The sequence below is a fragment of the Phaethon lepturus genome, unplaced genomic scaffold (assembly GCF_000687285.1).
Source record: "Phaethon lepturus isolate BGI_N335 unplaced genomic scaffold, ASM68728v1 scaffold22036, whole genome shotgun sequence".
NCBI lineage: Eukaryota > Metazoa > Chordata > Aves > Phaethontiformes > Phaethontidae > Phaethon > Phaethon lepturus.
This window is the reverse complement of record NW_010548552.1, coordinates 884-21,552: the sequence shown is the minus strand read 5'-3', so window position 1 is coordinate 21,552 and position 20,669 is coordinate 884. Positions and strand designations below refer to the sequence as shown.

General features: G+C 39.6%; 1 protein-coding gene across 1 annotated transcript; it reads left to right on the top strand.

Moving 5' to 3' along the window:
• The first annotated feature begins 3,978 nt into the window (after positions 1-3,978).
• On the top strand, positions 3,979-20,276 carry POLE2 (polymerase (DNA directed), epsilon 2, accessory subunit). The gene is made up of 17 exons (XM_010290010.1): positions 3,979-4,043; positions 5,096-5,173; positions 6,388-6,481; positions 8,496-8,570; positions 9,768-9,851; positions 10,420-10,476; positions 10,878-10,926; positions 11,936-12,008; positions 12,599-12,771; positions 14,843-14,932; positions 15,130-15,184; positions 16,396-16,452; positions 16,550-16,627; positions 17,023-17,131; positions 18,924-19,100; positions 19,221-19,288; positions 20,110-20,276. The coding sequence occupies exons 1-17, from the start codon at positions 3,979-3,981 to the stop codon at positions 20,126-20,128; spliced, it is 1,401 nt and encodes a 466-aa protein (XP_010288312.1). The 3' UTR covers positions 20,129-20,276.
• The last annotated feature ends 393 nt before the right edge of the window (positions 20,277-20,669 follow it).

The following is a 20,669-nucleotide window of genomic DNA, read 5'->3' as shown; positions in this document are numbered from 1 at the left end:
GGAAGGAATGGTATTTCCAAAGGTACATAATAACATGTATTAGTTAGAGATTGCAAGGTCAAAGAAAAGTGATTTCTGCTTGCGGTGGAAGGTGTCACGATTTATAAGAGTGCCTGGGGCTCTGTTGCTCATATATTTCCTTTCAAGATTGTGCATTAATATTCACTCCATTTTGTTTCTGGCCTGGATGGGATGTGATTATTTTGGACAACGTCCTGGCAGTTTCATTAGTGAGGAGTCCAAGTTCAGAGCTCCTGACTCCCACCATTAAATGAACTGAGACATTTTGAAGGTCAGGCTGTTAACCAAAATGCCAGTTTTGATTGTCTGACAGATGAAGTTAATAAGAAAATTGTTATCTTTAACTGTGAGACTGTAGTCTAAGGATGAGTGAAGAAATGGTTTTCTAATTCTCGTGTTACTTAGAATTAAAATGTCTCCAATCTCAGAGTTACTGATAAACTGGAGCAGGTCCTGCAGAGGACTGTTAAGGTGGTCATGGGCTGGAGCTCGTGGTGTGTAAGGGAAGCAGGAAGAGCTGGGTTTGCTCAGTCTGCAGGAGAGAGGGTGACGATGATCCAGCTGCCTAATGGGGACTTTAGCGAGAAGGAGCTGGTGCACAGAGAAGGGGTGAGAGGCAGCAAGCACAAGTTGGAACAGAAGAAATCCCACTTGTCCAGTTCTAGTCCCCTTAGTTCAAGAGAGACATTAGAAAAATGGAGATGGTCTAGCAGAGGACCACCAAGATGATTAGAGGGTTGGAGAAAACCCTGATGTGGAAAAAATGTGAAGAATTTGGGTTTATTTCAGCCTCAGGAAGGGAAAGCTCAGGAGGTTTTAATCCCAGCCTTCCTAAAAGGTGGTTATAGAGAAGACAGAGGTACTTTCTTCTCAAGGATGCACAGTGACAGGGCAAGAGGCAATGGGCACAAGCTTAAAATTAAAATCTTCGCTGTCAGAACGATTAAACTTTGGAGTAGGTTGGCTCAAGAAGTGGTGGAATCTTCTTCACTGGAAATTCTCAAGACTTGGCTTGATGGGGCCGGGATGACATAATCTAAGTCCCTGCTTTCAGGTTGGAAGGTTGGACCAGGTGGTCTCCAGAGGTCCTTTATAATTTGGACTTTTCTATAATTGTATGAAAAAGTTGTTCACAGGGAGAGTAGTTAAGCACCAGGACAGGGCCGAGAGAGGCTGTGAGATCTCCATCCTTGGAGACGTTCAGAATTTGACTGAGCAGCGCTGTAAGCAGTGTGACTGGCCTGTGCTATTAGAGCGGAAAGCTCAATCAGGAGACCTTAGAGGTCCCTTCTGACATGCGTCTTTCTAGGATTGTATGAAGATGAGGTTCTCTGTACCTGCTTCTTATCCTCAATGTTTTCAATCCTTATGATTTTTTTCTTTGACTTAAACTAGTGCGGTTTTATGCAGTACTAATTCTACTTTTTTAATCACAAGCCGTTTAGTGGTTATGTGCATGTCTGCCGAAATTGGCATAGTTTGTATAAACTGTATTGAATACTAATTGCTTTTTGATCTGACTTTCTCCGTTGGAATTAGAGATGCTCTAAAGTATCTTATCGAAGCTCTTCAGTCCATCAGTGAAGTAGAACTTGATGATGTAATTGAAAATGTCATTGACGCCGTTGAAAAACAGCCTTGTAAGTAAACAATTTCTTTTTCTTAGGCCTGCTAAGTTTATTTTGCGCTTCTGATGTTATTTAGACAACGACAGAGTTACTGGCAGCATATGCACTAAGGTGTCATTCTAGTCTACCGAGTTGATCAAGATAAATGTATTTTTTGATATTTTGTTTTGTTAAATACTGAAGTTTGTAATGTCAGCAAAAGATAGTATAATTTTGCCATTTAAAAAGTTGACAGCCTGGTACCTCCTGACTTTTCCAAGAGTAGTGAAATTTTTCAACGCTAAGGATCTGGCTGAGTTTGTGTGGACATCTTTGCATCTGAAGCTATAATTTTAAATATTAAAATTACCAAAGAAATAATGAGACATTAATTAAATTGTTATTCTGTAGTCCAGGTCCAGAAAAGGGTTAGGGTTGTTGACAGCTGTAGTCTGAGGGGTCTAGCTGTGACTGCAGGAAGGAATTGCATTCCTTCATTCAGAGATCACTGCCCTCGCATCCAAGCAAAGCGGGAGATGCCAGTGCACCGGTGTAACGGTCCAGTGTATTAACTTAAACCAACTGTGGATGGAGTTTAACCATCACCTGGAGCTTCTCTGAAGCAGCAAGGCAGATGCTGGTGTTCTGTTATGCCAGCTTGATCTCGTGATAGTAACACTGGGCAGAAGGTGCTGATAAGAGTTGGGGCACCGTAGCACTGGAGAAGCTGTACCTGCTTGGCGTGTGAAGTTGCATCAAATTCCATAAATTACTAAGTCCAAAAGTGCAATCCAGAAAACTCCTGGAAAATCTCGTAAAAACATGAGATACTCAAAGAGCTGAGCTTTTGCTGGTGAAATTCTCACAACCCATTTGGTTCTGAGCATGCCTGAAACTTCATCATCTTGGCAGGAGTATTTTGTCTGGAGGTCTACCTGTGTCCTGAGGTACACAGATCCAGCATCCCTGCTCCTAAGTGCCATGAAAGGCATGGGGTGGTAGCTCAAAATATACCTGACAGTCTGACAGCGCAACACATAGGAGTTGTAGCACCTTTAGTTAAAGAACGTGACTGATGGAGGTGGCACTGATGCCTGACATATATGTGTGTTTACTGATCAGAGTTCATGAGAACTAGGAAACTTGGGCTCACTTCCAGTTTTTGTCCGAGGCGATTCAAATCCGTATAAATGTGATCTAAAATAAATACGAGGCCTTAGATGAGTTCAGGAAACCTTCCCAGGTTTTTGAACCAAATTAAATCAAGGGTGGGCACGTGCTTGCTTTGTAGTTTGACTAGAGCAGAGACTACAGAAGTTACAGCTTCGTATTCTTACTCTAGCCATGGGATAACAGATAATAGCTGATCCAACAGGGAATAAAAGCAGTTTGAAGAACTGGTCCTGATCTAGCATAAAGCCTGCTGGTATAAATTAATACATCCGCATTTTTGAACAAATTTGAATCTGTACTAGAAGCTCTAGGGCCAATGTAGTACATGCAGTCAGTGTGCTCGCCAACACTGGTCTTTGTCTAGGACAGGATATTGTGATATAAATTCCCATATTGTCCAGCTAATGTCCGTGAGTTGTTTGAGGTTAGGGGTGGAGATGCAGTTCAGACATGCTGGCCTCTCCTGTGATTCCTGCTAGCTCCCTTTAGTGCCCCTTTTGCTCTGCTGTTTATCACTGCCTTACAGGAATTGTGATTTTTAAGTCCTATGCCCTGAGTAAGGACCTCAAGGGCAGGTTTTTATGTGTTGATTCATGTTGCAGGAGCCCAGCAGTTAGGCTTGGCAATGCTGACCAAGTCCTTTTGTGCATTTATTGGTCTTTCCTTTAAATTCAGCAAAACATTAGCATTTAGAAATATTTTTTAATTTCAGTTATCAGTTTAAATCCATGAGGACAACAATGTGCTTATTTCCAAAATTGTGTTAAACTGTTTGAATACTTATTTATGACAGCAATCCGTATGATAACGTTCTGGAAAAAAATTAACCTCCAGAATGTGAAAGATCAGCTCTAACACATTTGTAGTGTATTTGGCAGCTTTGCATAAACTATAATTGTAATCTTTTCTATGTTTAGTGAATTAATGGTGGGCACAGTATGTGTGGGTTATTTTTTTGTTAAAGATGTATCCTTCTGGTAAGAAGTGATCCATTTGTAAAGAGAAAACAGCGTGTTTCATTACCTTACTGAAAATATGCTTATTTCTGTAATATATTACTCTGAGAAGACGGAACCATTTTTTGTGACATACTTAAGAACTGCTTACTTTCTTTCTTACTACTTTCCATAGGTTGCAGTTTTAATCCTTCAAAATTTTCTTTTCAGTGTCATCTAATATGATTGAACAATCTGCAGTGGAAGCAGCTGTTCAGGAATGTAGCCAGGCATCAGATGAAACTATGTACGGTGACATTATTTTTTTTTATTTGAGGTTTATGGGAGTTGGTATGCATTCCTTTATTTCTTCTTGGGAAATAAATGTCAGGCATTTTCTGCAGTGCTACACATGCAGTAATTGCTTTGTGCTTTTGTCTTCCTGCTACTGTCTTTGAAGGTTAGTAATGTTTCTTCTTAGAAAATTTGTTCTCATGGATAGGCCTCCAGGGGATTCTAAATATAATGCTGACATTCTGGAATTAAAATGCTTATGTGTTACGTGTGGTACAGGTTGAATATTAACCCATAAAATAAACCAATAGTTACAATGCAGAGAGAACTTGTTGCTTCTGTTAATTTCTTTATTTCACATTCTCTAGTTCAGAATTATCTAAGGTTATTTTTGTGCCTTTCATAAGATACTTCTTTTCTGAAAGCACTTGGAAAAGTTTTTCTCCATGGTGCTTGTTTCTGCTTTTTTGTACAGGAGGGCTGTTTTTTTAAAACTGTGATTCATTTTCACTCTCTGATAACAAAGTGGAGAACAATTACTTGAGCTTCTGAGAACTTTTGTGATTGTGATGAATGTGTTTCCTCTAGTGTTTACATTGTGTACTGACATCATAATGCAAAGCATGAAAATAAATACTTTGCTGGGCATATCAGTTGGATACGGTGATCCCACAGCTTCTTGATATGAAGTAAATTTGTTTTTTTACTTCTCCCCTTGCTGTTGGAACCTTTATGATGCAGATGGTTTGAGTGTGACTTTTTTTTGTGTTGCTTTATATACGTCATGTATTTTTCACTCCAGAGGTGAAGAGAAATCTGTATGCACAGATTCTCAGTATAGGGTCCTGAGGAGGAAAAGCTCTAGAGATTGCAGGGCCAGCCTGTACAACTCTCTTGAATTATGTTGCAGAGAGCTTGAAGGCAAAGCTTTGTGGGAGTGATGCAGGAGAAATGGTGATAACACAGGGTCATAGTGAACAAAATTAATACAATTTTATTCAACATGTTTTGTTACTGTTTGTTTCATCCACTTCAGATAACGTTGTAAATGTATTCTTATTTCAGAGAAAATGTTTTCAACATCATTGGAGCCTTTGATATTCCACGTTATATTTATAATTCAGAAAGGAAGAAGTTTCTACCGTAAGTCTTGCATATTTTAAGTTTCAACCACTTTTTTTTTTTTTAAGAAAAAAGCCTCTGTTTCTATATGGTTAAAAGTCTGTTTTCTGATCTTTCCTTCTTGGGTCTGCTTATTTCAAGCCTGAGTGGGAAAGTGAGACAATTTGGTTTCTTAGTCTCTAAAGAGCTAGTCAAACTCTATGATAAATGCTGGCTCATAAATAAATGTGCTATTGGCTTTTTCTCAGTCCAGTAGGATGAAACTGAAATGTAACTCCTGTGGCAGTGTGTTCTGTGCTGCCTAAGATGTTACTGGCTATGTAACTTTGGTGTTTATCAGATGGTAAAATGTCTAACCATGTTTATGGCATCTAGTGAATAAGAGACAGTAAGGCTTAGGACATATGTCATTAAATTTTTTTTTTTCCTTATTTGGGTGTTTAGTTTTTTTAAAAATAAATTTGGTCAGTCTGTTGCATGTATTTATTTCTTGGACTGTAGCTCGCAACTCCCTGAAGCCCTGGGAGGTTTCTCAGGAGAGCTACAAACGCTAAAAAAGAAAAATTAGGAGCACCTGGTGATTCCAGAGGTTGGAGAAAGGAAGAAGTAATTGGAGGAATTGGTTGTAAATATTTTGCTAGCTGGAAGATTTACCTTTAACAGTAAGCAGCCCAGACTGCTGAGCCAAAAAGAGACTTAAAAACCTTGAAGTGGTGTTAGCTGAGGAATGGATAGTGGTGTTCTTTGCGAGGGGTTGCAGCGACCTTCATGTAACGCGCAATTCATATTCTAACCTTGGTCCATGATTCTGCCAGTGTAGCAAAAGCAGTCTGTGTGGTTGCAGTAGGAGTTTTATTCCAGTGCTACTTTTTAGGTTCCCAGGCTATTGGAAGCAGAGAACTCCATGAAGACAATCTGCTAAGCAAGAGGAAGAAAATACTCTTGTTCATTGCCACTTGAAAGACATAACTGCTTTTTTAAAAACCAATTTCTGCAGAGTTCCATTCAGGTGGAAAGAGAAATCTCAAAGCCTGTGAGTTAGGGGGAAATTAAATGGATGTAGCCTTCAAAATGCAGGAACACAGGATCCCTAGCAGAAATCTTCCTCATTGAGTAAATAAATTATGCAGTAGTGTTAGAGCTTTTTGCAGCCTCCTACAACTGTTAGATCAATAAGTCATTTTTGTGTGTGGAATGTACCTTTTTTAATCTTGATTGTATTAAACTTCTTGTAGGCTGTCAGTGACCAACTTTCCTGTACCAAATTTATTTGGAACTGCCAGAGATAAAGCGGAGTTGTTCCGTGAACGCTACTCCATCTTACAGCAGGTCAGAAAAAGTTTTCCTTTGTTTAACAAAATACACAAAAAAAATTCTGATTTTTATATTCTTACATGTACAACAGTGCTTTGTGTTGAGGTGCTTTGTGAGCTACAGTTTAAACAAAATCTGAATAAGAACAGGATCTGCACTAAGGTTTATCAGTCTTCTCAACTGTCACCATACAGCGTGATGGATTCATGTGTTTCTGCATTTTAGCATCATGTTGTAAGAGGGAATTATGTATTTTTAGAAGGGATTGTGTATTTTTAGGTGTGTCTTGCTCTTTTCCCTCCTGTAGTTTGGCTCTGTGCTACATTTGGTTAGCATGTCACTGTATGTAGTGCTTGTTGAGATAATGCAAACCTGAAGCTTCAGGAAGCTCTCGTTCAGGCTATCCTTGAAGCATTGAAGTTTCCTTCTGGTTTAGTTCATTTACTCAGTTTCCAGTTCTCAAAATGCTCAGTGAGAGCCAGCAGCCTTGTCATCTCTTGCTGGCGTGTGCATCTTGTCTTCTGTTGCAAGCAACTTCAGAGCAGGGTTTCCCAACATGACTTGCTCTGCACCACCGTGATGGTAGCTACTGTAGGTCATGGCTCTGGACCAGACTGTGCACGCAACTAGAAGGAGTCAGCCCTCAGCACTTGCTGTCTGATCATTCTCAGGGTCACAACCCTGTTCTTCCCTTTTTGTCACTTAGCCAATAATTTGGCATCCAGCCCCATGTCACCCGCCTGCTTACTCCATGCTGTGCTCTGCCCTACCTCTGTCACGCATTCCAGCGGGAGCAGTTACGGGATAGGGAGTGAGTTGCTCATTAGGCGACTTGATAGTTGGTTTTCAGGTGTCTGCAGTAACTGCAGTGGGCTGATCCACAGCACGGATCCCACTTGGTGCTGGCAGGTACTGTGCAGACCTAACTGCCTCCGTGCAGCCCTGGCCCGAGGTGTGAGAGAAGTGCCTGGACACAGGCAGACAGTGAGCACAGCTTTTTGGCTGTGCTGCCCCGTAGGCAGCAGGGACGCACCCAGCTGCCTGCATGAGCTGCTTGTCCTTTGGACCATGTGGTAGTTGTGTGCACAAGGTCAGATATCCTGAAGCGGCAACAATTCTCTGTCTTCTGGGGAATTTGCTGCCACTAGGAGTATGCGTAGTGCAATTTGTGAACCTTTACCCTGCAAGACCAGTTAACCATTAACTGAAGAAGCTTTAGTTTGTACAAACAGTGATCAGGGTTGGTGAAATCTGATGGAATTGGCACACTCATACAAACCAGCTGGTTTCTGTGAACAGCGCCTGCAGGTGTCAATAGGGTATATCCTGAAGCCTCCTTTTCCTAGACTGTATTGTGCTATCACACCTCTTTGCTGATGGTTTCACACAGACACTCTGTTGTGCAGGGTTTGTGTTTAGTTGTACTCCTTTCCGACCTCCAGAAAAGTGAAGGTTGGGTCACTACATGGGTGAGGGCTGTTGATAGGAATTACTGCATGTGTTACGTGGGCTGGTAGTGATGGGTTTGTTCTGAGGGGAGGCTTTCAGACTGCATGAAAAATAGTGAAAGAAGTGAAAATTTCTACAATGTATTTTCTTCAGGTTCTCTGTGGTTTATCTGTTAGTGTAGCTTGCTCCTGTTATTAAAAAAAAAGTGCTTACTTTTAATAGGTCCTGTCCTGAAGAGATAACCTGCTCTTTTCCACATAGTTAGCATTTAATACAGTTTACCTTCCCTTGCTCTCTCACCCCTTCCTTCCAGGTAGTCAGAAATAGTTTCTTTTAAAAGCATTACAGATTTGCTGTTACGTTTTGGTCTTAGTTTTATTTTCCAGTGTTACTGATCATCTGTTTCTTAGAAGCAAATTCTTGTCAAAAGAACTGATTGTGCTCAACCAGTTAAATGTTGATGGATAAAATAGAGTAAGAGAACTTTAAAAAGTATTTTGTATAGTCGTTGTAATGAACTGGGTTTTTGACAGTGCTCATTTATTTTTAAACTGGATTACTTCAATTTTGATTTCTGCAGAGGACTCATAGACATGAGTTGTTTACTCCTTCAGCAGTTGTTACTCATCCTGATGACAGTAGGAGCAAATTCCAGGTAAAAAATCTGTTTTTTTCTTGCAACAGGAACTGTACTTGCATTAAATCTTAATGCAGTAATAGTTCTCTAGTGACATCTTAGGTTTACATCCCATAGGGATATTCAATGGAAATGAGTTATTTTTGATCATTTTTAGCCTGTGTGTCAAAATTGCAGTTACTTGGCTCAGATCCGCATGATGACCAAGCCACTCAAAAGCAAGAGAAATGTGGCTTCCTGAGGTGGAAGGACATTAGCTGTTCAGCTTATTACACTTGGCTTCCCTCCGCTTGGGGATATTTTCCCTGCTTCTTTCTTTCATAAGCACTAAATTCACAAACTTATAATTTAGTAAGGTCATAACTTTAGTCTGTTCTGTTCCCATCTCAGCTTTCTCATATTAAATGCTCTCCCTTGTGTTTTGTAGTTCCTACATCTTTTTTAAAAAGATGAATGTGTGTGTTTGTGTGTCGCCGAGTACCAAATAACAGCTTTTGCTTTGCTCAGCTTTCCTGCTTCTCCCAGTTCAGAGCACGTTGTCATGTAGAAAAAAAACAGCTGACCTTAGCAGAGTCCAGCCTGTATTTCCTTCCAGGCTCTACAGGCATCGTTCTCCCTTGGCTGCTTCCTGTCCTCCCTGTCAGCAGTGGCAAACACATTGCTTATGCTGGTAATGTAGGATCATCGCTCTTAACTGCAGCTTGACAGACCAAAATAAGTTTGTCCAGAAACTGCAGACAGCATGCTGTGCGATGTCACCTGCATTACTCTGCAGCATTCTCTGTCATCCATCTAAGGTTCTTCGATAAAAGTAATTAGTGGTACTGTATGGGTGAAGGCTGGCCCTTTTGGTTCAGATTGGATTGTGCTGGGTTACTACCGTCACTACAAGTTACTACAATTGATATTCTTAGGCAAGAGGAGAAATTGCCACTTCTTTTCAGTTTTAATCCAGTTGTAAGCAAGTAATCACAATAAATATTTACTTACTAAGAAGTTCTTTATGCTAGCAGCCATTACTGGAAATCTTTTCCTAAACTGTGCTACATTTGATGTTCAGAAATGTGTTCCTGATTTTTCCAATGAGCCTGTATTCTCTCATAGCTTGTTTGTGTATTTACGTAAAAACGTGTGCTGCTTTGTCTTGCTTGCTTATGAATAGATGTATGGAGAGCTTGATTTAATTCTTATTTGATTCTTTGCCTTTGGTTCCAGCTTAAAACAATAGAAACTCTACTGGGCAATATGGCTAAAGTGGGAGAAGTGATTGTGCTTGGGATGATAACTCAGCTCAAGGAGGTAGGTTGCTTTTTATTGTGGAGTATCTAGGTCACCATTCATTCAGTGTTCTATTAGAAAATGAGAAGGCTTCAATATCTCACCACTTTATCCTGTCATTATATGTCAGTGGCAGAACTCCCATCAGTGTCAGTGGTGCAAGATCCATTCCCAAAGAAGAGACTTTTCCACAAGCAGTTCATGCTAGTTTGTGAAGGAAAATGTCTTTCTCTCCTCACTACAGAATTTTGTAATGCTTTATGTCAGCAACCAGAACTAGTTACATTTTCTAGGCATGCCTCTTCTTGAAGTGCTGGTGCTTCCAATGACTGTGTTTGGACTTGCCATTGCATCGGACTGTGATTTTAAGGGAGGACTGCACCAGCAATCCAAACTGCAGCAGCTCAAAGGGAAGATGCCAAGATACACTTACTATAAATGGCATTGTTTTCAGTCCTGCCAGTGCGTTCTAAGCTTACAATATTAAAAACGGCTAAATTATTTCTGAAAACTGACTGATAGATGCTTCTGATTGAAGCATTTATGTGTTTGGCTATCTTTTGCTTTATTAATTAATACTGTTTTTTAGGGGAAATTTTTCCTAGAAGACCCTACAGGAGTCGTCCAGCTAGACCTTAGTAAAGCCATATCCTTTTTCTATGATGTAAGAGTTGAAGAAATTTCCTACAGTCCTGGAGAATTTCAGATTGAATATTAAATCAGTACTGACCATTAGAAATTATGTATTGAGAATTGCAGCTCTGGTTTTTTTTCTTCTTTTCGAATTACTTGGTCGCTGCAGCTCAGTGCCCCTTCACAGAGACCGTTAGGACAAGGTTAGTGTTCCTCCTAGTGGAAGCAGAGCATGTTCCTGTTTGCAGGCTGTTTATAAGCTTACCTGCTCAGCTACCAGGTGATTGCCTGGCTCTTACTATGAACTTTCAGTAGTGTCCAAATGTATGACACCAGCTGGAAAGCAATCTTTGGCTAAAGAACTAGTTTAGGAGTCCTGATCTAAGAAAAATATATTTCTTAACCTTTCTGCACCAGTTCCACAGTGGTTTATATACTGAATCATGCTTTGTTTTGGCAGAAGGTAAAGCAGACTATTTTTCTTAGCTTGTGATAAGTTATTCTGCTAATGGCTGTTGCTCCAGTTACACATCTGCCAGGTGTGGCTGAACAGACAAGTCTCACGTTGATGAGGTTTGACCACGAGCTGTGTTTGTGACTGAGATTTTTGGCCGTAAGCCTTTCCTGTTAGGTTGTGGGATCTGTAGGCACAGAACAGAGCACTGTGTGGTTTTCAGTGATGTTGATGGGATGCGAGTATCTGTAGCAGCTTTGAGGATTGGCCTTAGTTAGCCTGGCTCCAACATGCGTGGAGGGGATATGACTAGATTAGACAGACTAGAATAGCCAGACAGTATGATTTAACAATCTGAAAATGCTGCTTTCTGTTGGCAGAGCTTTGGTCCTTCAGGGGCTTTGGTGAGTCCTTTCATTAGGATGATGTAAGGGCTTGCAGTTTTGGAGCCTTGGAGATGTTTAAGCAAAATGATGGACATTTCTGTTTGTAGGCTGTTACTCAGTGCAATATACATAATCCCAGTCTATTTTCTAATAATGTACTTTATGTTTAAATTTGTGAAATAAACTAAAAAGAAGTCAAGAGCAAGAATGGTGCTGGGTACAAGTACCACACGATTACTTCTGTTCCTCTAACAGCTGGGGCAGTTCCCAGGAAAGGGTGCAGTTTGATGGAGACTCTTCTGGGGCAGGGCCAGCAAAAATGATTCCTGTGCCCCTACATTCTTACTCGATTGGGTTGAGAAGGTTCTTTATGTGGCTGTGCAGAAAATCCATTCAAAGAAGTGACTGGGGTAAAAATATAGTTGGTTTCTTGCTCAGCCTGTTTTTCAGCCAGAGAGTTCCCTGGTCTGGTTCACCACTAAACAGTGCAGGGACTGGTGCTATCACAAGAGAGGAAATGATGGAGGCTGGGACTAGCTATGCGGCACAGCTGCCAACTGCCTGACTAATGTCTAGGGCATGATGTTGTTAGAAAAACTAAAGGTTATTTTGTTGTTCAAAAAATCTCTTAGGTTGGTATGAAGATGAAGTTTTTCATGTGAACGCTTTTGGATTTCCGCCCACTGAGCCTTCTGCTACCACTAGGTATAAAACTGACTTTCGGCAGCCTCACTCTATATTTTGTTATGGGTTTCTAAGTAAGCACATTGTTATTTTATTATTTCTGTGACATTAAAGTCTGCTATTCTTTGCACTCCCCAAAATGCTTCAAAATAAATACATTTGTAAGGAAGCAATTCTGTGACTTGCTGGTCTACTTGGACCAGTACTAAAGCCTGTTGTATTAGCGGAAGAGGCCTTCCAAAGGCCATTGGTTCTGCATGTTAATAACAATTGAGATCTAAGCCCTTCTCAATTGCAAAACTAGATAACTATTACATGGTAATAAGAAATTCCTTGTTGCTCAAAGAATAGATGTGGGAAATAACCCAGGATAAATACTACCCTGAAATTACCTGTCAAATTGTGGCAGAGCAGTGCCCTTGCTTTATATCTAGGTGACTGTCATTTCTCTTTATTTATTTCTCCATGAAATACTAGATGATCATGGATACACCATCAGAGCTACCCATCATAATAATAACAACAGTTAAAATGGCTTAAATGAGTCATCATCAAAACTACTAACGATTTTGGAAACAAACCAAACTAACTTGAATATTTTAATGATGTAGAGCCTTCTATGGGAATGTAAACTTCTTTGGAGGGCCTTCTTCAGCTTCAGTAAAGGCTTCTGCAAAACTAAAGCAGCTGGAGCATGAAAATGAAGATGCCATGTTTGTATTTCTTTCTGATGTATGGCTGGACCAAGCAGAAATACTGGAAAAGCTTCACACTATGTTTTCGGGTAGGTGACAACTGCTTTGACTCTGAGCCTTGTTTTAGAGAATTTTTACCATTTTCCTTAGTCCTCAGCAGCATTGGTGGTGGAGCTGATGTGTGCAGCAAGGCAGTCTGATGGCTAGGTAGCCCTTAGTCCCCAGCTGTGGCTCTCTCCCCTCCTTCGCATGGGCTGGGAAGTCTGATCCCACGGTAAGCTAATTCAGGGAATACCCCAGCAGAAAACTAATTGCCTTTTTTGGGGGATTAGTTTTATGCTGATTTTGCTTTGAGAACTCTTCAGCATCATGTGGTTGCTCATGTGAGCACCCCTGTCAGGCAGGGGAAGCTGGACAGTGTACAACTACCAGCAAGACAGTGGTTTGTGCCTTTTTTCAAAGGTATACTTTTAAATGAAAAAGTCAGACAACAATTTTCAAGAGTCCTGTTATTACTGTGTTGTGCATTTTTGATGAACTTCCATTTTGAGAAAGGTAAATAAGCCCATCTGTTGCATTTTTTTTTTGTAGGATCCCACTGAACCCAAGCCCAAAGTCACTGGAGTCTCACTCTAATTTTAGTGGCAGCTATTTGCATTTCATGGTTGCTATTATATTTCTTTTGGATCTTTCTCTAACAGCTTTAAAAATTGGATTGTATTATATTTTTGCAAGCTGACACTTCCTTTTTGTAAATCACTTAGTACTAATACTGTTTTGGACAGCAGCCATTTTACGTGCTGTGACAAGAATGTTTCCCTTGCTCATGAAAGCTCTTCCTAGGCTTAGTTTAAAGAAAACTTCTTACTTCATCAGAGATCAGCAGTCCCTCAAATACTTTCTGGTTCTACCAATGCAAAAATGTTAGTTACTGTTAAAATACAAACTGTTTCTTCCATGCATCATTACATTAGTAATGTTGACAACATTTGGATAGCAAGCATCTGTGAGATCAGTGAATTGCTTCTTTGTATTCCAGAGCAGTTTTGGAACAGCTTGTCCTGTCTGTCTTAGGTAGAATGGAAGTGTGAGAGGGTGGCTACCTTAAAAATAAGTGACATAAAATTAAGGGTGGGAAACTGCTACTCACTTAAAGAAAACTGAATGCAAATTATAACACAAGTTACGAAACCAGTTTACTATCTTGATCAAAGTTGGCAAGATCCTTGAAGCAAACTGAGCTTGACCTAGGATTGCATATGCTGAAGTAATAAAGGGACTTCGGTCAGTGAGATTAATACACGGAACTCAACTGACAAAGATGCGTACATTTCATTTACTATTTTGAGACTTTTTTCCAATAGGCAAGTAATAAGCTTCATAATTATAAACTAAAAATAATAGCTGAGTGGAATAGCAAGGAAAAAACATTAAGACATTTCTCTGCTATAAACAATTCTGTCCTATTTACCAACTGGATGGAAAAATAGTGAATAAATACAAGTCTGGTACTGCATGTTAGGAAAGATGGAGAGTAACATGGAGCGTGAGATGAATGCCTGAGTAGATGCTTTTATTTTTCTTTTAGGGATGGGAATCGGGTTTCTTTTTTCACTCTTTGCTATAAAGCTTGTGTTTCTGGGTGATCAGTGATACTGAGAGGATTCATCAGATTCTTAAAACGCTCAGGCAATTTCAGCTACTGTTGCTTTATAATGCCAAAGAGCGAATTAAATGTTGGTAGAGCCCTTGAATTGAAATGATGCATGGAGCTTAATAGTAATCCATTGCTCCCTAGTCGCTATTTTTCTCTTTAAGGAAAGAATGCTTTTTTAAATTGTGTTATTGTATATGTATAATTGTACTTTGTGTAATTATATGACTGGGTCAGTAGTTAGTTGTATACACACAAACAATGTTGTTGGAAGTGGGTCTGTAAATAACAGAGGGCTCCCTTGAAGTGACATTTGTACATTGCCATCATCCTTTTTAAGCTAACAAAAGCCAGTATCAAGAAAACAGTTCAGGTGTATTAATAGTAGCAGAGTTTGAAGTGCTATTTCAGTTTCGGCCTTTCATAGAGTGGACTGGAGGCAGAATGATGACAGACAGATACTGAAGTGAATGGATGTTATACTCACAGATACTCTCTTTTCCCAGGTTATTCCTCTGCACCTCCAACCTGCTTTTTCTTTTGTGGGAATTTTTCATCTGCACCGTATGGAAAAAATCAAATTCAGTCACTCAAAGGTAGGGAAGTCTTTGTATACAGTCGGACATGTACATTAAATTAAAATAATGATGGCAAAACAAAGAGAGTAGAAAAGAAACCCTTATTTCCTAAGTGACACGTTTTTTAATGTACTGAAGTATAGGGGTGATTGATATAATGTGTATTTATTGTCTAACCAGGTGGTGTATCATAGATTTTTTTTTCCTGACTCTAGGTTCTTTGAAGGCTCTTGCAGATATTATATGTGAATATCCCAGCATTCATAAAAGGTACACGGCAAAGTGCTATGAAAAGGGAAATCTGTTTATTTTGTGAAACGTTTGCTTTAATTACTTTAAGAAACTAACAGGTACAATGTTCTCCCATTACGGTGAGCCAGCTATGATCACATAGCAAGCTGGTCTTCTAACAGGCCTGTAAGTTTGTTTTGGGAGCAATGTAAGGTTTTGATTTTATCTAAAATAGCTTGGTCATGGAAACTGCTGTTGAGTGAGCAAAGGTGGAACTCCCTTTGCCTGGAACATTTTCCATGAGGATTAAACATGGCTCATGTTTCCCCAGAAGTGCTATTTGGGTGAGCCCTTTTTCCCTGGAATTCCTATGAAATTAGCTGAAGTTCTGCTGAAGCAGTGTTGCTTTATAAACTGATGTTGAAGTCTTGATGCTGATAATTAGCACCTACAGGCCTTCTGTACCAGCCCCAGAAAATGTCATCTGAAACATGACCATTGCCTACATGGAGGCATCTCACTTCTATCTTTTTCATCCTTGCATACACAGTTCTCCAAGGCTGTTAGTTTGAAAACTAACCAAAGCAACGCAGTCCTGCAAAGGAATTGTTTATATAGCCCTTCTTGTGTCCCTACTCTGTGGTCGCCCCATTCCAGGCCTGGAGAACTAAATCCCTTCTACAGAGATTGGAATATACCAAGGAAAGTAGAACAGGGAGGCAGCCAGGCTTGTCCTTTCTGGCTTCTGATCTTTGAATTCCTAACAGCAGTTCCTAAGCAGAGCTATTTCTTAGAATGGGCCCCAAAGGCAGGAATGGTCTGTGGCTCTTAAGCTCTGTGTGAGATGTCAGCAAGCGTATCTCCTGTACTCATCCTCCGTCCTGTGTCTCGGTGGGGCTCTCTTGGTCCACCACTGCTGGATTATCTGAGGTCCCTGTATGAGGTCCTGGAGCCCATTACTTCTGAGCCCTGAGCCAGGCTGCACAACCTGGTCTGTCTCCTTTCCCACAGTCAGTCCCTGTTGCATGGTGAACAGTTTTTAAGGTTTTTCCACTTTTGTGAGGAGTGGCTATGTATCTTATGCCTTAGCTGTGATTTACATGGTTTGTAAGGCCAGGAAGAGCTGTTATCTCTTCCCCCAGACTAGGGTATTTGCACGCATCTGTGGAGTAACAGCAGTATATAACCAATGTTTAGGTACTTCCAGGATCATTTTGTATAAAAGTGATATGTTGAACTTTTTACAGTAGTCGATTTGTGTTTGTTCCTGGCCCTGAAGACCCTGGTCCTGGTTCTATTTTACCAAGGTCAGTTTGCTTCTCTTTTTCAAATTTTGGAATTTTGAGTTAAATAGTTAAAGACAGTAAGAGTCTTGATCGATACATATGTTGCTACTTATTTTAGACCTCCCCTGGCTGAAAATATTACTGAGGAATTTAGACAGCTGGTACCATTTTCAGTTTTCACCACAAATCCTTGCAGGTAACAGTGTAACTTACTGCTATTTTAATTTTTTTTTTTTTTTTACTGAATGACTAATTTATGTGCAGATGCAGTTTTCAAAAATTGAAAAATTTAAGACAATATTTTCCAAAATTTGAAAAGTATTAGACTTCCTCGCTCGCATTAATTGTAACTAGTTTTAAATATGTTAATACATAAATTAGTGATGAAAGGAAGTAGTGTTAAAAGTTTGATAGCGAATATCAAAAGCATCATGTTTTTTCTGAATCTGAAGAGAAGATGAGAAAGTAGTACTTTAATTGAAATGTGCTTTTTCATTTTGCTGTATCAGAGGGAGATCAACTTTATACTGCAGCTCCCTATCTTTTAGTTTCACCTCAATTTATTTAATTTCATTAATATTTTCCATTTAGGATTCAATATTGCACACAAGAAATAATTATATTTCGTGAAGATTTGGTAAACAAAATGTGCAGAAACTGTGTCCGCTTCCCTAGCAGCAACATGGATATTCCCAGCCATGTGAGTTGTGCTCAGCAGTTCTTGCTGAGATCTCCTTGACTTCTTTTTTAATCAGCAGGTCTGCATTTAGAGTGCTCTGATCTGCATTCTCATGACACATTGCAAGAGTAACCAAGAGGGACTGTAAGAAGGATCTAGACATTTAGTATTATTACTTCAATTTTCATCTTGAGAGTAAAATAACTGAGACCATGATACTGATTGATGGCATTGAGTCATTCTGACTGTCTCACTTGCAGGTGCCTTTGAATGCAGAACTTTGTAGCAGCTGACTCTTGGTGTATGTGCACCAGCAATGAATGTCTTACCAAGAAACATTGATTCCTAAAGGCAAAGTTTAATACAAGTGATCTTTTTTTTAAGATTTGATCAATTAACCAGTGACATTTGCAGTAAAAGCAGCATGTCACTTTTCCAGAAGGTCATCTGCTGCTTCTGCCTTCTCACTTGAAGTCTTAATCCTGCTTTTGATACATCACTACGGCACTCCTGAGTTATGATTCTAGTTAATGAATGCACAGCAGGAGTTGATGGAACTTACGGATATAATTGAATGAGAATGATCCAGGCAGTACTGGCTCATTGCAGTGATGTATGGAGCCTCTTGCTGTTTATTTTATAGGTTTTTTGTTTGTTTGACTGGGAAACTTCTTACAGTTTTTTCTTCCTTTGCTCCATCACGAGAGTGCTCCGTTTCTTTGTGAACATAGGGATTGCAGGCACTGATGCACCTTGTTTTTGGTGTGCACGTTTGCATGCATGTATGTGTACACTGCAAGCCATCATTTCCCTGTGCTCACCTGATGGGTGAATGGGCTTTCCCATTCTTGGAAGGGAGGGAATCATGAAGGAAATGTAGAATTATGTATTGCAACACTCTGCAGATAAGAGTATTGGGTTGCTTTTTGCATACTTCAGTTTTTCTCTGTGTTTTCTGTCACTAGTTTTTTAATTAAGCTATCAGTGTAAAAAGATGAATGAGTAGAGAGAAATTTTTTTATTGTTAGACTGAATTAATACTGACTTTAGGCCTTGTACAGCATTTGTGGAATAACTGGGCCTATGCTTCATACATAATTTTCTTCAAACAGCAGATCCTTTCACCAAGTCACTGTAGTGATTCTGACCCTTTGGAAAAAATGGAGCCTAATGGCAGCTACATAATTGATCAGAGATAATAAAAGCTTTCAAAGGACTCAAGGAGAGAGTTTCAGGAACCAAAGTACCCTGGCTAGAATTTGCCAAATGAAGCAAAAGAAGGGGCGCAAATGAAAGGGGGCAGCTGGTGTCTGGAGCGGGGCAACTCCCAGAACAGCCAAGGGAATTGAAATAATTTGGGAATCAAATTATTTCCACAGTTCAGGGAAAAGACTGTGTTTAAGTTTGGGTCTTGTGGTTAACTTGGACTGTGAGGAAAGCCCTGAGGCGGGGAAAAACAGAAGTTATGGCAGTGTTGGTACTTCCTGGGTTAGAAGAACAGGTAGGCAGATTCTGTAGTTTGTTGGAGAGTCTGATTGATGAAGTAGTTTTGACATCTTCAAATGTTAGCTGATCTGTCTTAGAAAGGATTTTGTGTATTAAAAAAACCCCAAACACCACAACAAAAAACCCAGCAGCTGACTGTTGGAGAGTTGCTCTTTTACTCTAGAAATCATTAATAGTCAGAGGAGTTAGATACACAAAAAGCGTTTCCAGGTTCAAAGCGTCTTTATTAACAGGGCTTTCGCGTCTGCAGGAATGAGTTTGACTTGTTGAAAATGGTTCGAACTAACTATTTATGTTTATCTTGCAGTTTGTAAAGACTATATTATCACAGGGGCATCTGACGCCACTTCCGCTGTACGTCAGCCCTGTGTACTGGGCCTATGACTACTCCCTGAGGGTATATCCTGTGCCAGATATGCTCGTCATTGCAGATAAATACGACCCATTCACTGTCACCAACACTGACTGTCTTTGCATAAATCCTGTAAGATTTCCTTATGCTTTACCAAAATAAGAAGGGAATGTGGTCACATTCAAGTGTGTTTCTTACTATTTGTACAGTATTTTACTTACACAGGTGTGGTATATACATTTTTCTTTACAGGGTTCGTTTCCAAGAAGTGGATTTTCATTCAAGGTATTCTACCCCTCCAACAAGACAGTTGAAGACAGGTAAACATATTCTCCTTTAAAAGGAAGTACCTTCTTACTTGCTGACTTTCTAATTATCAGGTAGAACACAGAAAATCAATTATATAAACAGAATGAATGTCAGTGTTCTAGCAGTTAACATAGACTTACGCTTCATACTTAGGCAGTGTAAGAAATACAAATGCCTAGAACTGAAATAATAAATTTAGAAATTAGTCAAATAACAATGACGAGAAGCATGATCCAAAAGTAAAAGGAAAGGTAGACTGTACTACATGATTTTCAGTAATTGAGACCCAGTTGGGAAACAGATTTGTTTCTGGAGATGATGCTTGTTACATAGGTTAATTACACTTAGGAACGATTCTTCATTCACTTTGTGATCATCATCAATCCCAGAAGCCACTTGCATGCTTTGATTTAATGAATTTTAAATCTGTACTGATTCATTCCAACTGTGGTCTTCCAATGACTGGAAAAAAGGCCAGCTGCAACACCAAAAAGTATTAAAGAGCTCTGGTGAAAATTTGCCTCAGTTTGAAATGATGATGATACAACCCAATGGGAAAAGTGCAAACTTACCTTGTTTGATTCAGTTTCACGCTTTGTTGCAGAACCTGTGTTTTTCTCAAACAGGCGTGTATAACAATCCCCCCCCCGAGGGAATTGCTAATAGATCGACCCATGTAATCTTTACTTGAATATAGAAAATATCATACCATGAGATGCTTTAGGTCTTTAAATAGTTTAAAACATTATCAAGTGTTCATAAATCAAGAAATAGAATTTATTGTGAAGTAGTTTTTAAAAAACTAAATACTGTTTTTGTTTCGTATTTTCAGCAAGCTTCAGGGTCTCTGAATTTCTGTGAGATTGCAAAAAGGGAGTGAGCCTTTGCAAAGCCAGCTGTAGCACTCATTTTAGATGGATTGATTTTATGATATATTACTGTTTATAATAAATGTCAAAGACAAAAATGGTGTATTTTGTACACAAATAAACTTTTACAGGAGAAGATACTGGTGTTTAGACAACTAATACAGAGTCACTGTGAAGATTAATTGGAAAAGCGTAATAAAATAGGGCAACTGGAAGAACCAAATGCATGTATATCAAACACGCAATATCTTTTTAAAAAAGTTAAAGATAGGGAGAACTTTGTCTTTCACCATGCTGAGTTAAACTGAGAGCTAGTTAATCCACAGAAGATACTGGAAATGTGGGCTAGGGTTTTTCTTAGGGCTGGAAAGGTCTAGAGATTTGTGAGGTGTTACTAATGGCAGTGTATAATCTGTTTGCGGATACTGTTAGGCAGGGCGAGGAGCGGTAAGGGGAACGGACATGGTCCTTCGAAATGTCTGCAGAAGGGAGGGAGGAGGAGAAAATCGTGCGGAAGGAGCAC

Coding starts and splice junctions, on each gene's coding strand:
- POLE2 (XM_010290010.1), top strand. CDS start 3,979: ATGATTGAACAATCTGCAGTGGAAGCAGCTGTTCAGGAATGTAGCCAG. Junction 5,174..6,387: donor GAAAGGAAGAAGTTTCTACC/GTAAGTCTTGCA, acceptor AACTTCTTGTAG/GCTGTCAGTGACCAACTTTC. Junction 14,933..15,129: donor TCAAATTCAGTCACTCAAAG/GTAGGGAAGTCT, acceptor TCCTGACTCTAG/GTTCTTTGAAGGCTCTTGCA.